Source organism: Sciurus carolinensis, chromosome 8 (genome assembly GCF_902686445.1).
Source record: "Sciurus carolinensis chromosome 8, mSciCar1.2, whole genome shotgun sequence".
Lineage (NCBI taxonomy): Eukaryota > Metazoa > Chordata > Mammalia > Rodentia > Sciuridae > Sciurus > Sciurus carolinensis.
In genome coordinates, this window is record NC_062220.1 from 31,141,249 (window position 1) to 31,156,475 (window position 15,227).

A 15,227-nucleotide genomic window follows, 5' to 3' on the forward strand; every position below is an offset into this window, starting at 1 on the left:
GGTCATTTAAAAAGTTATCCCTTCTCTAAATTATCTATCTTGTCTTTTTTGTTTCTTGAAAATGCTAATCGCAGTTTAAATTTATATTTGATAGTTCCAATTAACTTTTTGGGTCTGTTTATATTGTGTTCTTTTCCTTGGTTTTCAAAATCAGTTCTTATCATTTAATATTCCTCTTCATTTTTGGATTGCATGATAGATACTGCATATGTAAACTGGTGAAGATGATTTGAGGTTCTGGATGTGGTGTGATTTTCCTTCAGAAATTTTCTTTGCTTCTCCTAATCTATTTTAGGAAAAAGTACCTCAATTTATTTAGGGATGAAAGTAGTTCAAAGCTGTACTCCTGTCCTTTGAGAACAAATGATTTTCAATTTATGGTTTATTTTAGAATATAGTCTTTTAGTATTCTACATGAAAATTTTGTGTTTATTAGAATTCCTCTTCAACAGGTCTCAAATTCCAGTTTTCATTACTCTATTATTAAAAGTCATCCAAAATCTCTTCCCAGCTTTTCAGTCTTTCTGCATTCTTCTGCTCAAACTCTTAACATTTCAGACACTACTTTTCAATTGACAAACGCCTAAAGGAGACAAAAGAGGTCGAATGTTGGGCTAACTCCTTTGGGCTTTGTTTTCCAAGTTAAGGTGCATCAAGTCATCAAAGCTTTTTGAGCCTAAAATTTGAGGCTTTTAATGTTTTACTTGGTTTTCCTCACAATTGCTGGATAGAAAATATACATTTAAGAAGATATTTGTACCTGTGTGAATCCAGTGGTTGGTTGATAGAATTTTAGACAGTATGACAATGTTAAAACTGTCAGTGGGTTGGGAGATTTTGTATTACACTGAGGCAGGTGATATTGCTTGGGTATCTAAACCAGCTTCACAAAACTGTTTACACTTCTTATGTTATACGTACCTATAGTTCTCCAGATAGTAGCAGAGAGATCATCTTAGAGCCATCTATCTCAGATTATCTTTAAGCAGTGGCGTTCTGAGAACAACAGTGAATGTCTCTATTTCATAGTCTTGATATGTGTGTATTTGCTTACCAATAAAAAATTCAGTATATTATCTATGTAGTCTTCTGATAACTGCATTGGAACTAGATTTAGAATATATTCACTTTCCTCTTTCTCCCTAGGTTTGTTTGTTCTTTCTTTCTTTCTCTCACTCTCTTTCTTTCCCTCCCTCCCTTTCTTCCTTCCTTCCTTCCTTCTTTCCTTCCTCTCTCTCTTTCTTTTTTCCTTATGAAATAAGGTTCACCCAAGCTCTGTTATATTGCAGGGTATGGGCTATCACTTTGCAAAGCAATGTGGAGATTTTGTTTCAGTTGCATTTGGTAGATTTTTATTGGGTATTCATGGAACAAGGCCTGTCTAGAGATAGAGAATCAAATATGGCTTCTGACCTATAGAAGCCTGGGGTCCAGGAAGAGGATGAGGCAATAGTACAAGTCTGGCATAAGCTGGGGTGTGATAGCCATCATAAAGACGCTAGTGAAGTTGTGGACCGAGAGGCAGCTTCGTGTTGAATCAACTCAGGAAAGGTCTTATGAAAGAAATAACACTTGACTTGGCTTGAGTGGCAGACATTTTATGTGAAGAAGATGCAACAAAGGTGAGAATTTTCACTGGGGAGAGGTTCTATGAGTGGAGTTGTCAAATCTGAGTAAAGATGAATGTGTTACTTTTATTTTGTAAAGAGTCTTGTTTATTTTTAATTTTTTGGTATAAAAATCTTAAACACTAAGACAAATAGCTTACTATTAATTTAGGAAACAGTGATGGGTTATCAAAAATCTTATATGTAAAAGTGACAAGACATACCCTATGATTTAGGACCCTTGTGCTTGAGTTTTGTTATTGTCAAATTTTAGAAAGGGAGACAGTTAAATGCAGTAATTGAGCAGACTTTTGTTGTCTTCTGTGTTTGCCTTTCTTGTCAACTAGTTTGTTCTCTTGGGTGAAAATTCTATTTAACTTTAAATGACTTATTATTTCGTGCATCTAATAATTTGTTTGTTGAATATTTGCCATTGTATCATGTGGCAGGCATATGGTAAGATGCTGTGTGCATATCTTGAATATCAAAATCTGGGGGCAGATTTTGATAAAGGATTCAGAGAGGAGATGATTCTTCAGTTGTATCTTGGAGGAAGAAGAGAGGGAGTTAGTTCCAGGTAGGCATTGACATGCTGTTTAACAGAACTGGAGTGTTGGGTGTGAGACCCAGAAGAGCTGAGGCTGTAGAGAACCTTCTATCCCATATAGGGAGCTAGAGAATTTATATTAAAGGAAGCAGATAGCCAGCTACTGAATTATTTTAAATGGGTTTAGGAGAATCAAAGAGGTATTTTAGACTTGGGAGAGACAGAAGAAGATGAGGCAAGAGGCAGTTCTCATGGTAACACATGATAACACTGAGACCCAGATAAGGCTGAGGAATTAGAGACAAAGGGCAAACAGAGGGAAGTACACACACTGAGTCATTGACCATATGCCAGATGACATTAGAGCCACATATTATTATTTATTAGCATCTTCTGACCTGTGGTCAGTATTCCCTAAGAAGGGAGTACTGCAGAGGTGGTTGAGAAGGAATCAGTGGGAGGACCCCAGGTTTGTTGGCTCCGTGAGCTTCTCACAGACCACTCTGGCTTACAGATACACATCTTTTGTCTTCTAGAAAAGTTTCTGTATTCCAATAGACAGCCTGTATGCCTTATGATGTAGATACATGAAAGTAATTTTTTACTTGTCTTAGCACAGTAAATAAATCCTCTGCTGCTTCTCAGTACATTTTTCTCCCTTTTAGTTGGGTAAGACCTCTAGAGATTGCCTTCCCTGCCCATCAGAGATAATAACACAGACTTATATGCCCTCTATTGCTTGGCAGTGTACACAAGATCAGATATCTAGGAAGAAAGAAGAAGGACTAGAAGGATGGGATGCTAATATGAGAGATGTGACTTTTGTCATTGTCTGACTCAATCTTGGGAGACAGTGGGAGGAGAGTATGGGTGACTTTTGAGTTCTACTTCCTCAAGTCTTTTTCGCCCCCACTTTTGAGATGCTGATGTACCTACACAGAGAGCTAATACTGCAGGGTGGGTGGGCTTGCTGACTGCAAAACCCCATTCTCTACTTCCAAGGGATCAGCTTAACCCTTTGGAATGTGGTAGAGGCTCACAGAGGGAGGATCTCTGTACCATAGGTCTAAAACTTGTGGTTATTTATAACCTGCTCAATATGAGGCATCTAAGTGGTTGGAAAAGAAGTTTTTTCTTAGTAAGCAATGATTGCAGTCAAATTTCAGTTTTAAAATTTGAATTTGGATGGAAATATCTCATTTTTGGGAGCAGAATTGATTACTTATAGAAGATTTCTACTACCAATTATTTATAGTGATCTTCAGAAAACTGTCATAAATTCTTTTAGTTTATTGGCTACTATTTTAGTATGGATACAAACACCAAGAAGTTGCCTTCTCAATGTCATTTGTCTCTTATGAATCTCTTTTTCTTTCAGTTATTATCGGATGCATCACAGCCTCTTGAAAGTCAGAATTTTTCTCCTGTGGTGCGAGACGTAAGTTCTATCCATGAATGTATCTTCCGAATACCATCCCTACTCCCCTCTGTCCTTTGTTCATTCTCTCTCCCTGTCTGTCCCTTTGCCTCTTCTCTATTGGTTGCCAGCCCATATTTGTAGGACTGAGTTGCTGCACACTAAAGAAATTTCTTGTGTCATATACATTTAGGCAGTGATCACATCCAATGGTATATTGACTGATAAATACAAATATATCCAGAAACTTCGAGAGAGTAGGTAAGTACTATTCAAATTCTATTGTTTTATACAAGTATTCTTATCTTGGATTTGATAGTATTTTAAAAAATTTCAATGGGAGTTCTTAATTTGAGGCTTAAATAGCATGCTAATTTTGATTCTGTTGTCTCCATAAATGTAGAACATCCAAATGAAGTGACAGACTGAAACTATTGTGAGTTCCTTTTCCTTGAGGAGCAAGATAGTGTTGTTTTGGCTGTGTAACATCCTATGTGGACTTGTACTTAAGGAAGCAAAAGTCCAGAAGGGATATCATTTGAGTAGCTCCTTGTTCTTCTGGTAGCATTTCACATATTTTGATTCCTCAGTTATTTTCTGAAAGGAAAAAGTGAGAATATTAACTCCATCGTGGTGCTTTTTCAGTTTGGATTTTAGCTGAAAGTTGGGATTTTCTTTTGTCTAGTGTGATGTTCTGGAAAGTGGGCTCTTGGGAAATAGTGAAGAAAGCAAATGGTGACAGGTAGTTTTCCCTAGGGATTCCCATTAGGAGGAAGGTGCCACACAATGTTTTGGCAAATCCATCCAAGAAAACGGTTCTCTTAGGTACACAACCAAAGCTCCCGTTTCCTTAATTGATTTTTCTTCTCAGTGTCTGAAAACATTGACACTTCTTCAGAATATTCTGATTTGCTCTAGCTGATTACACTTAGTTTGTGTTTATTTCTGCTCCACTGGTCTCTTCACATTTAAAAACAGAATCCATGACTGAATTCTCGGGAGAAATGAGTGATAAAATTAAAATATGTCTTTTCAGTGTTCCTTCCTACAAGAAGTGAATAAAAAGATCTGCCCAGATCAAGTATTTCAAAGTTATGTCTTTCCCACACGTGTCCATTTGCTTTATTTAATGTGGCAATGAAGCATTCTGACAAAAGAGACCAAGAGTAATTATTTTTAAAAAGAAGCTAGCTCTATAATGCCATAGGAGAATTTCCTTTAAGGGCAACTTCACATGTTTGTATTCTGTAGCTTCCTCTATCCTTCTATTCTCATTATCTGATGATATCCTTTACTACCTACACCAATGACACAGCTAATATGACCAAAGACAATAATATCTTACTCTCATGTACCACATTTCATGTGGGAGCAGGTCTCCTTGACTCCAGCTATTGGGGCTTCCTGCCACCTTCCCCAGTGGATTCTTATGCCAAGAGACTGATAAAGAAAATTGTGATTTGAAAGGAAAATTTACCTTCTTTTGAATCCTGTCTGATTCTTGTGTTCCTTTCATCCCTCGGCCCAGTGATTATTCACCTGGAACCAGGGGTCTGGGGATATTGATGAAGTGAACAGGGTTAGAATCTAGAAGTGAGTGCTTTAAAATATATTTTGAATATTTTCTATTTGCACATAAAAAGTTTGAATTACACAAAGTATAGAAAATATTGTAGGAAGAATATACAATAACCAAATAACAGTAGTTCTTTGGGAGGTGAAATGGAATGGGAATAGTAATAGTTAGGGAGAGCTCTTCTAATTAGTGATATGTGTATCTTATGAGTGAAGAGAGGCAGGAATGTATTATCTTTATATTTATTCATTTGTTAATAATGAAAAGGTTCATGGACTATAGTTTGAGAGACATCCTGGCCTAAAGATTCCAACAGCTTCTGGCACCAGGTTGCTTCCATGGTTTAATGTTGATATTTGGGAATTTGATTCAGAAGAAACTTGAAGAGTGCCTTCCATATTTGAAGCATTAATGGGTTTATAAAGATGTCTTTGTCATTGTTGTAGGAAAGAGAGGCTTTTTTCTTTCTTTCTTCCTTTTTTTTTTTTTTACAAAATAAGGTTCAAATTCTGACAGAACAAACTGTTCAGAAATGAAACTCCCTCCTGGAATTAGGCTTAAGTTTCTACAGTAAAACCATTGCATTTGTAATTTTAGAGCTATGACTTCGACTGTTCTCTAAAGATATGACAAAACAACTTCTAATGTGGATAATACTGATCTCAGATTATTGTCTCTTTGCATTGTTGTGAGGACCAAAATCAATATTCAAAGGAAAACCCTCAGCATGACTGATCATACTCCCTGGAAGGAGAAACAGTGAAGTCAACCTAGAGTTATGAGTAAGCCAAGAAGTGGTCCAGTGTCTGCACTGGAAGGCTATAGACACAGGACATCTCAGAGATGTCAGGCTTTTCTCTTCATGGCACAAAATCTAAAATGGAAATGAAAAACCTTGGTATAAGGAATTTCTGTTGAGGGTCTTATTTAAGTAGTGTGGGAAGAAATTATTGCTTCATTGTTTCGGTTTTACTTTGTTTTGGGGACAGCAAGAATCTGCTATTTAAAAAGCCTACAATTTTAAATGAACCCCCCTCACCTCTTTTTTTTTTTCCCCCCCACAGAGAACGGGTTCAGTCACTTTCAATGAGTACCAAGAAAAAGGTCTTGGTTCTTGGATCTGGCTATGTCTCTGGACCTGTGTTAGAATACCTGTCAAGAGACAGAAACATAGAAATAACAGTAGGTAAATAAACCCTCGTTTTTTGTGAAGAAGAAAAGCTAGTGTGAATTTTAGATGATAATTTTGTTTCCAGAATTCAAAAAACTATTTTTTGGAGATAATGCAATGTATGCAATGTATGTTCCAATGTCCAGTGGAAGGAAATCTAAAAATTGGACTTTTTTATTCTCAAAATAGGCTCTGACATGACAAATCAAATAAAGCAGTTAAGTAAGAAATATAATATCAATCCTGTTAGCATGAACATTTGTAAACAAGAAGAAAAGTTGGACCTCTTGGTGGCAACACAGGATCTTGTCATCAGGTACTGGCGAGAAAAGAAGTTCATATATATATATATATATTTTTTTTTTTGATTGTTATTTCTCTTCCCTTATTTTCTCTTTGTCTTTCTCCTCCTCCCCACTCCCTTTCTCTCTTCTCTTCTCTTTTCAATTGAAAAATGCATCCAAAAGAATGCACAAAAAATATATAGCTCAGTGAATTTTTAGAATGAACACATCCACATGAAAAAATAAATGGGAGTAGTATCCCAGGATTCCTCTGTGCCACTTTCCATTCATCAACCCTGTCCCCTACTGTAAATGCTCTTCTGGCTTCTAACATACCGATTAGGTTTTGTCTGTTTTCAACCTTGATGTAATTGGAATCATTCAATAATCCTTCTTTCATTCAACATTGTGATTTGAGAATTGTTTGTTATTGTCTGCAATTGCTTATTTATTCTCATTACTGTGTAGTACTCTATTGTATGAATATACAACTGTTATTTACTTGACTGTTGTAGATATTTAGGTTGTTTCTGGATTTTGTATTTATGAATCATACTGCTGTCCACATTTTAGTGTTTGGTTTTTGGTGACTATATAGACCACTTTCTGATAATTCTAAACCTGGAAGTAGAATTCCTGGATCATGAGGTATTCAGATTACGTATGTTTGTGTCTGTTTTGTCCTCTGAGCTTGGAAAGCTTAAATGAAATAGAAGGTTCTCCTATAACCATTTTAAATCTTACCATGGGAACATATTGTCCAATATAGTGATTATTGCTATTTAATAAAGCAGATCTAACTTTATAGATCTAACATCTATTTATAGAGATACATGAGATTAATGTTAGCTTCGAATGTCAAAGAGAACAGTGATTCATTCTTAGAATACAATTTTTCCAAGACAGGAGGAAGAAAGTTACCTGCTCACTGATAGTGATTAGCTAATAACATCCATAGTTAGATCAGATTCAAATTGTTATCTTTGGAGGAAGTTTTGTAATGTCCACTTAAAAAAGTAGGCTTGGAAAACAGATTCAATGAAAGGTAATTCTGATTACAGGTGGGAGGGTATGCATAACCTCTTGATATTTTTAAATGTAGGCTCACCTACAGCACTTAAAAGGTTAATTACTTTAGACATATTTTATATAAATTAATTTTTATGAAGCAAAAATTAACTAAAGATAAATAGATCTTGTCTGGAAGTGATATGACTATTATAAGAAATTTTGATTCGAAATTGAGTAGTCTAACCTGAATAGAACAAAAAGAATTTATCACACGTGGTTACTTAAATATGTTGTGTTTTTTTTGACAAAACATAAAGAAAATAACATTATAAAACACACTTGGAAGGAAATCTGAAGAAAGATGTGACAAGATAATCTACAAAGGCAATCTATTAACATGAAAAATTCAAAATTAAGCAAACTAGTAGCCTTAAATAGCAGTTAGCTTAGCAAAATCTGTTTTATGATTAATTTTTTTGTACTTGGTGAATTTTTTTTATGCTGAATAGTGGTGACATCATTGAACATTATTATCTTATATTATTCCTTAAACAACATTTTTATTTTTTAAGTTGGAAAAGATATTTTAATATAAATACAGTGATAGGGGCTGCAGAAATAAAATGGGCAAAAAATGTTTTACAAATAATTATAATAACATTAGATTCTAATTGTTTTAATTTTAAAAATTTTAGTTTTTAATGAATTCATGTAAAATAGTAATCAAATTTGGTTAGTTTCTTTGAAAATTCCATTTCCTTTTTGTGTGTGTTTTTCAAAAGTGACATTTTCAACCTTTTTGAATTAATTGAGTTAAAGTCAAGCAACTCAAGTTATGTCCCACTGAGTGCTCACTATGTCACATTCAAAAGAACATTGGGTTCTAATCCCATTTTCCAAAAATCAAAACATCAACTGAAGTTCTGTCCTCTAGGCCTTAAGTGGAGGATTGTAATCACTCCTTTTGTTCCATATAACTTAGGAACAAACTGAGGGAAGAGGTGGAGGTTAAGTGATGGTCACTGGGGAGGCTTTTAGATGCGCCAGCAGGATGAATTTATTCTATAATCCACTGGGAGTCCTTGGTCATTTCTGAGAGAATTGCTTTGGGACTGAGTGTTAGTACAGATCAAGATGCATGGAAAGGGAGGTGTGTTAGCTTTTCCCAACAGTGACAAATATCTGAGGAAAGTAACTTTGAGGAAGAAAGATTTGTTTTGGCTCAGGATTCCACAGAATTTGGTCCATGGTAGACTGGATCCATTGCCCTGAATCTGAGGTGAGGCAGAAAACCATGGTGAAAGGGAAAGACAGAGGAAAGCTTTTCAGCTTGTTGCAACCAGGAAAGAGAGACAGATGGAGCAAGGACAAGACACGCACTTCCTCCATCCATGCCCCACCTGCCTATAGTTTTCCACCATCTCCCAGTAGTCCATCAGCTCTGAATGGATTAATCCACTGATGAGTTAAGAGCCCATTCAATTACTTCCCCAAAGCCTCTGGACATTGCTGAACAGGGGAGCCAGCCTTAAACATGTGAGCTTTTGGGGGACATTTCAGATCCAAATCATAACGAGAAGGTTGGAAAAGAGAGTTTCTGATTCCTTTCTCCCTCTGTTTTTAAGCTTGTTACCTTATGTGTTGCATCCTGTTGTGGCCAAGGCATGCATCGCAAACAAAGTTAACATGATCACTGCAAGCTACATCACACCAGCGCTAAAAGAATTGGAAAAAAGGTGTGTTTCGACCATTTCCAACAAATTAAGTGACTCTGTGGCTTTGTTTTTCCTTTATGTCCAACTTTTTGTTGTTCTTCTTTCCCCTGTTGCAGCGTGGAGGATGCTGGAATCACCATCATTGGTGAATTGGGATTGGACCCTGGACTTGATCACATGTTGGCAATGGAAACAATTGATAAGGCCAAAGAAGTGGGAGCCACGGTTAGTCCAGTCTATGCCCAAAGATCCATTTAGAAAGACTTTAAGAGGTCGTTTCTTGAGTACAGAAACAATCTTTCTGTAATTCTCACGAAAGATGCTGCTCCATTATAGCTCATCCTTTGACTAGGAATTTCAAATAAAATTTTGTGTCTGCAGACATATATGTAGAGTTAAATAATGTCTGAGTCTTAGGTAGCATCTAATTTTTAGACAAACAGAATATTTTGGCTTCATAAAGATTTTAGATTGCTTTGGAGGTTCTGTGATATAGTTTAACTTGTGAAAGTGAGAAAAGGTCTTTGGAATATCATCAGTGTGTTGGAGTATGAGATATTTGCATGACAACATACTATTGACTATGTTGTTTTAATATTCAAAGTATATAAATTTGAATATGAACTGAAAATGTCAAGGAATAAAGTTTAATTTTTAAATGAACAAAATGCTAGTTACTCTCTCTAGAGATTCTTTTTTCTTTTTCATGTATATCAAATATAACTCAGTTAATCAAGTACTGCTTGACGTCAAGGACATATATTTGAAAGCTTTAGTAACTTTAAAAGAAGAAAAAAGTTACAGCAAATTTACCCCATTCAAATCATTGCCCTCAGTTGATACTTTAAATTCATTATTCTCCCTAACTTATTGTTTATTCTCCCTAATCCATTAATGCCTTAATTTACAGATTGAATCTTACATTTCCTACTGTGGTGGGCTCCCAGCCCCTGAACATTCAGACAACCCTTTGAGATACAAATTTAGCTGGAGTCCAGTGGGTGTTTTGATGAATATCATGCAGCCTGCTACCTATCTGCTCAATGGAAAGGTAAAGAAATATCTTTGAAGCTTTAGAGATACAAACCTGCAATAACTGCCTAACAAAGTCCAAACTCTCTCTCTGAGTTGCTGCTGAGGTCCTCTAACAATGGCTCTGAGGCCGACCCCCCATTGTGTCTTCCTTCCCAGCATACATCTCCTGTACCATTTAGTGTGGACTTACTTCCCAGCAAAGCATACACATTCTTCCTTCTTTGTCTTCTTGCAAGTTGCTTCTGGAAATTCATGTCTCATCTCTATACTCATACATTCTGGTCATCTTTGTATTTACTTCGGCATGACAGGAACTTACTGAGTAGCTGCTGTTGTTGGCCCTGGGACGACAAACTAAAGGCTGTCACACTGAATGCAGTTCCCATCCTCAGAGAACTCACAGCTGGATGGGGCTTTCTCTTTGAATGGTGGGTCAGGGCAATTCCAGAAAGTAACTAAAATTTTGTTGCCAGCTGCCTTGTAACAACATAAGAACTCCCTGCATTTGAAATTATTTTCACCATTTTATGTAAGGAAACTGGCTCAGAGAGAATGTTCAAGGTCATCAGCAGGGACTCAAAGCCAGTTCTAAATGACTTCAAAATCTTTTCTTTCCCCTTTTCTAGATTGTTTCCTGTCAGGAAAAAAAAAAAAAAAATAGACACTAGAATAAATAACTATAATTTAAGAGGAAGAATTTCTAAAGTATACTAAACATGCCACAGAAATACAGATGAAAGAATAATTGATCTGGCCTAAGTGAAGTGGTTGGTAGAGAGAGAAGGAAAAGCAATGGAGAGAAAGCTGAGTTCAGCCTCACTCAGAAGGTGCCATTCAGGCTGGCTGCTGCGATTCATGGAGATCTAGAAAGGAGAAGCCAGTTATAGAGAGTTAGACACAGTGACAGAGCCAGTATCTAAACCACATTAGTCTGTCTTTGTAGTGAATTCTGTACCCTAAAGAGAGACTCATATTTGGGAAGTGGCTTCCACTTATTTGGCCTTATTGATTGTTTCTATTGCCAACATCTGATCAAGCCCAGGTGGATGCTGTTATCAGCCAGGTCTTTTGTGCCTACGATGTACAGCATGGTCATAGACTTGGCTGCATGTCGGAACTACCACGAGAGTTTAAAAACTATGGATGCCTGGACCCTATTCCTAAAGATTCTGATTCACTACAGTTTTAGGATTAAAAAAAAAAAAAATCTCCCCAAGTGATTCTAATTTGAGAATCAATGATTTAATGATCAGAAGACTACAGCTGCACTTAGAATACCACTAAATAAGCAGGGCACTTTAGGTCAATGTGGGAAGGATATACCCAGTGCTTCAGGCTAAGAAACCAAGTGCTGGCTTCCTTCACAGTGTCACCAAAGGCCAGGCAGTGGTTAAGTCCACTGGACATCAGTTTCTGCATGTGTAATGTGAACACTGAAATTCCATCTAGTTTTCCAATTCCATGAAGCATGAAGGTTTGGGTCAGAACCTCAGTCTGATGTTCTCCCAACATGTTCTCCCATGTTCTCAGTCTGATGTTCTCCTGTTGCATTTGAGCAGCAATTTCTAGCTTTTGCAATCTGGGAAGAGATTGGTCTATGTTTCTTATAAGCTAATTTTAAGACTGGAAAAAAATCTTTCTTCAATTGTGTAAGATTTTTATTTTCAGGAGGCCATCTAAATGCGAGGGAAGATCAGAATGAAAGGCTCAGCAGAAGGCCTAGTGGGTGGAGCAAGGGACTGGATGTCCATGGGCCTGGTTTTTTTCCACTATGGGCTAGGTGGACTTTGAGCTTCTTGTCTAAAGAGGACGATAATATCAGCTTGCACAGTGTTCTCACAGTATGACTCAGTGAAGTCCTAGAGATTGCAATTTGCTTAACAACTGGTTGACAGGCGTGTCTTAAGCTGATATCAGCAAAATTAATGGTCATGAGAGCTCAGGAGAAGCAAGAGGTTATTCTCGGGCAGTGGAAGTCACATTTGTTGAATTTGAAAGGAGTTCTTTTTCACAGTTTCCTGGCACTGTGGGGAATTTAAAAGAAAACACGATACTTTTCTTTGCTAAAATAATACTTTTTTCAAGGTCCTGCTTAAATTTCCTCTTACAGACAGAGCTTTTCCATTCACTATTCTTTTGTCTCAATTCAATCACATGTCAGAAGCTTGACATTTGATTGTCTGTATCTAAGAATTTTCTGGGTGTTGTATTAGTCACTCAGTAACTCAAGTGTATCCAGTCTGTCTCCCAAGCCAGATGGTTAAACTTCTTTAAACCTCTCTTGTATTCTTGTCCTTTCATCCACTCTGCCACCATCACTTCTACCACAAGGCCAGCCTTAAATGACACACAGAATCATAAGGAGGGAACCAACTGACCTCTGTAGCTTCTGTTTAAAATCGAGGTGTCAAACTTTTCCAGCATTTAGAAAGTGGCCTAGGAGTTAAGATGTATTGTTTCATGTCCTTGCAGTAAGTTCCAGCCACTAGTACTAGTTCTAAATTCTAATCAGATTCCTAACAAATCTGATTTCCTTCCACATATTTGGAGATAGTTATTTTTCTTCTCCTAGTTTCTCTTTCTCCATGGGTGGTGCTTTGTTTTCCTGTCTTGGGAAGGAGGTGCTTTGCTTTCCTGTCTTTGTCCTTGTCTTATGTCTGGGCAGGACATGGCAGAACTTTGCCATCATCTCCTACAGCTTCCTCTCCCAATCTATCCCAGATAAACACATACTCCAAGTAAAAACTGCTTTCTCTGCAACCATAGCTTCAAGGTAAGTTTTCTAGGAGTTTTGCTTTCCTCTGCCTGAAAGTACCTGCCCTCAGCAACCAGCATCTCTTTTTAGGAAATTAGGACAATCATGGTTCTCCCACTGCCCACAGGAATCCATAACAGCATTTTTCAGATGCTACACTGGGGGCACAATCTGAGGTGATGTACTGGGTCAATATCCTTTCAAAATGCTCATCCAGAAATAAGCACAATTAAGAGGACAATGTGATGAAATAGAAAGTACATGGGCATTGGGTTGGGTTAGACTGGATTCAAATTTGCTCCTTAGTGACTCTCTCAGCCTCAGTTTCTACCTCTGAAAAATGTCATTGCATAGGTGAAAGAGAAGGTACCCAAGGCACCTGAAATACAATGGGCCTGGTGTAAATGACTGTATGCTTCCTGTGTTAAATTCCTTGTTGTATCACTTGAGCAATTTTTACATCACACCAGTGGACAGTCAGGATTTCCAGGACTTTAGTCTATAAGCAGGTGACTTTCTGAAAACCTATTGGAATGAGATATAATCCATATTTATATATATGTCAAAATATACTCTACTGTCATGTATATCTAGAAAAAACAAATAAAAATTAATTACATAGGAAAAAAAGTCCTTGTTGCTTAGTGATGAAACTTATTGTGGTTATTTGAATGTTTGATCTAAAACATATGACAGTGCTTCTTAATGAGTAGGATATGTATTTGTGTGTGTGTGTGTGTGTGTGTGTGTGTGTGTGTGTGTAAAACATTTGGACTTAGAACAGCCTACAACAGCAATGAGTAATGAGCCAGATTCTGCTGGAAGTGGGTCTTGGATGTTAGTATTGTCAGAGAAGAAAGAAATGAAATGCATGCTCTCTGTGAAGTAGATACATCTTTCTGTCTTCATTCAAGTCATTACTTAAATATTAAACATGACAGGGTTTATTATTGAACCCGTAGAATGTCACTAGAAATACAACTCTGAATTGATACAAGTGGTAATGATTACCCTGTAATTTTCTGGATCTGGTTGCGTAGCCAGCTGTCAGTCTCTCTAAATGAATCATTACCATTCAGTTTACGGTTCCTGATTTTCTTCCCCAAAATTTCTTGATGAACTTACAAACTAGCTGATTTATTTCTCATTGGTAAAGTACTGGACTTTCACCTTTTATCATCTTTATTCAGTTTTTCTTTTTAAAACATTTCCTAACCTTCTAATAATTAAATAGAACTTTCGATTGCCATAGGTTATAGAAGGGAGATGGATGTTGAGACCCTAAAAGTCAACATTTGCCTTCTTTATTTGCTTTCAAAAATTTTAGAATCATATTAGAAGAATTTTGTTTTGAACAAATAGTATAGAAGTGATCTTTCTGGAAATGGTTGGTGGAGCATCCCAGAAGCATTTGCAAGAAAATTAAATGGAAGGCATTCCTCACATCTTTCAGATTCTCACTCTTGAAATAGTAGACTGCCTCTGGAGGCTGAAAAGTGAGCATTTTAACCAGAGAGACTCCACCAATCCTGACACTGCAGTCTGGGCAGCACTTTTCCTTCTGGGCTTCTGCCATATTTAGATGAGTTGTTGATTGCTCATACTAAGGCACTTGCCGAGCCCATCTGCAAATAACTGTGGGAATCATTAAGTGTAGGCAAAACATTTCCTTTGGGAAAATTCCTCCTGAGTCCCTCCTGAGGTCCCCTGGAAGCCCCTTTGTGCAGTGTTGAGGGCGCAGCTTTAGAGATGTGGTCAGAGATTGCATCTCGCAGTGCAGCCAGGACAAAATCCAGCTCACTAGGAGCCCTGATCTGAAGTCTCAGCCCTGATTTGATCACTCCAAGATTGCTTTCCATTATCTCTAGGATAAGCGCAAACCCCACAAACTAAAAGAAAATGTAATCCTCAAATTAAAGACAAAACAAAACAAGAAAAGCCTTACTGCATTTTGATTGTGTGTGGGGGAAGAGGTACAGGTAAAAGATGTAGTGAGATATCAAAGAGCTTGGGGATCCATGATTAACTTCTTCTCATTAGCCATAAGATTATGGGCAGGACTTATTTTGAGTTTCACTGCATTCTCTCAGCATTGTCTTTGTTGTGAAG

At 37.1% G+C, this 15,227-nt stretch overlaps 1 protein-coding gene across 5 annotated transcripts in view; it reads left to right on the forward strand.

Moving 5' to 3' along the window:
* The window catches only part of Aass (aminoadipate-semialdehyde synthase), a 58,827-nt gene that overhangs the window by 32,091 nt on the left and 11,509 nt on the right, over positions 1–15,227 (forward strand). For all 5 annotated transcript variants that reach the window (XM_047561424.1, XM_047561429.1, XM_047561425.1 and 2 more), the window contains 7 exons: positions 3,533–3,592; positions 3,765–3,832; positions 6,212–6,333; positions 6,508–6,634; positions 9,239–9,349; positions 9,445–9,553; positions 10,239–10,379. In XM_047561424.1, the coding sequence (XP_047417380.1) occupies positions 3,533–3,592; positions 3,765–3,832; positions 6,212–6,333; positions 6,508–6,634; positions 9,239–9,349; positions 9,445–9,553; positions 10,239–10,379 (738 nt within the window). The remainder of the gene's footprint in view (positions 1–3,532; positions 3,593–3,764; positions 3,833–6,211; positions 6,334–6,507; positions 6,635–9,238; positions 9,350–9,444; positions 9,554–10,238; positions 10,380–15,227) is intronic.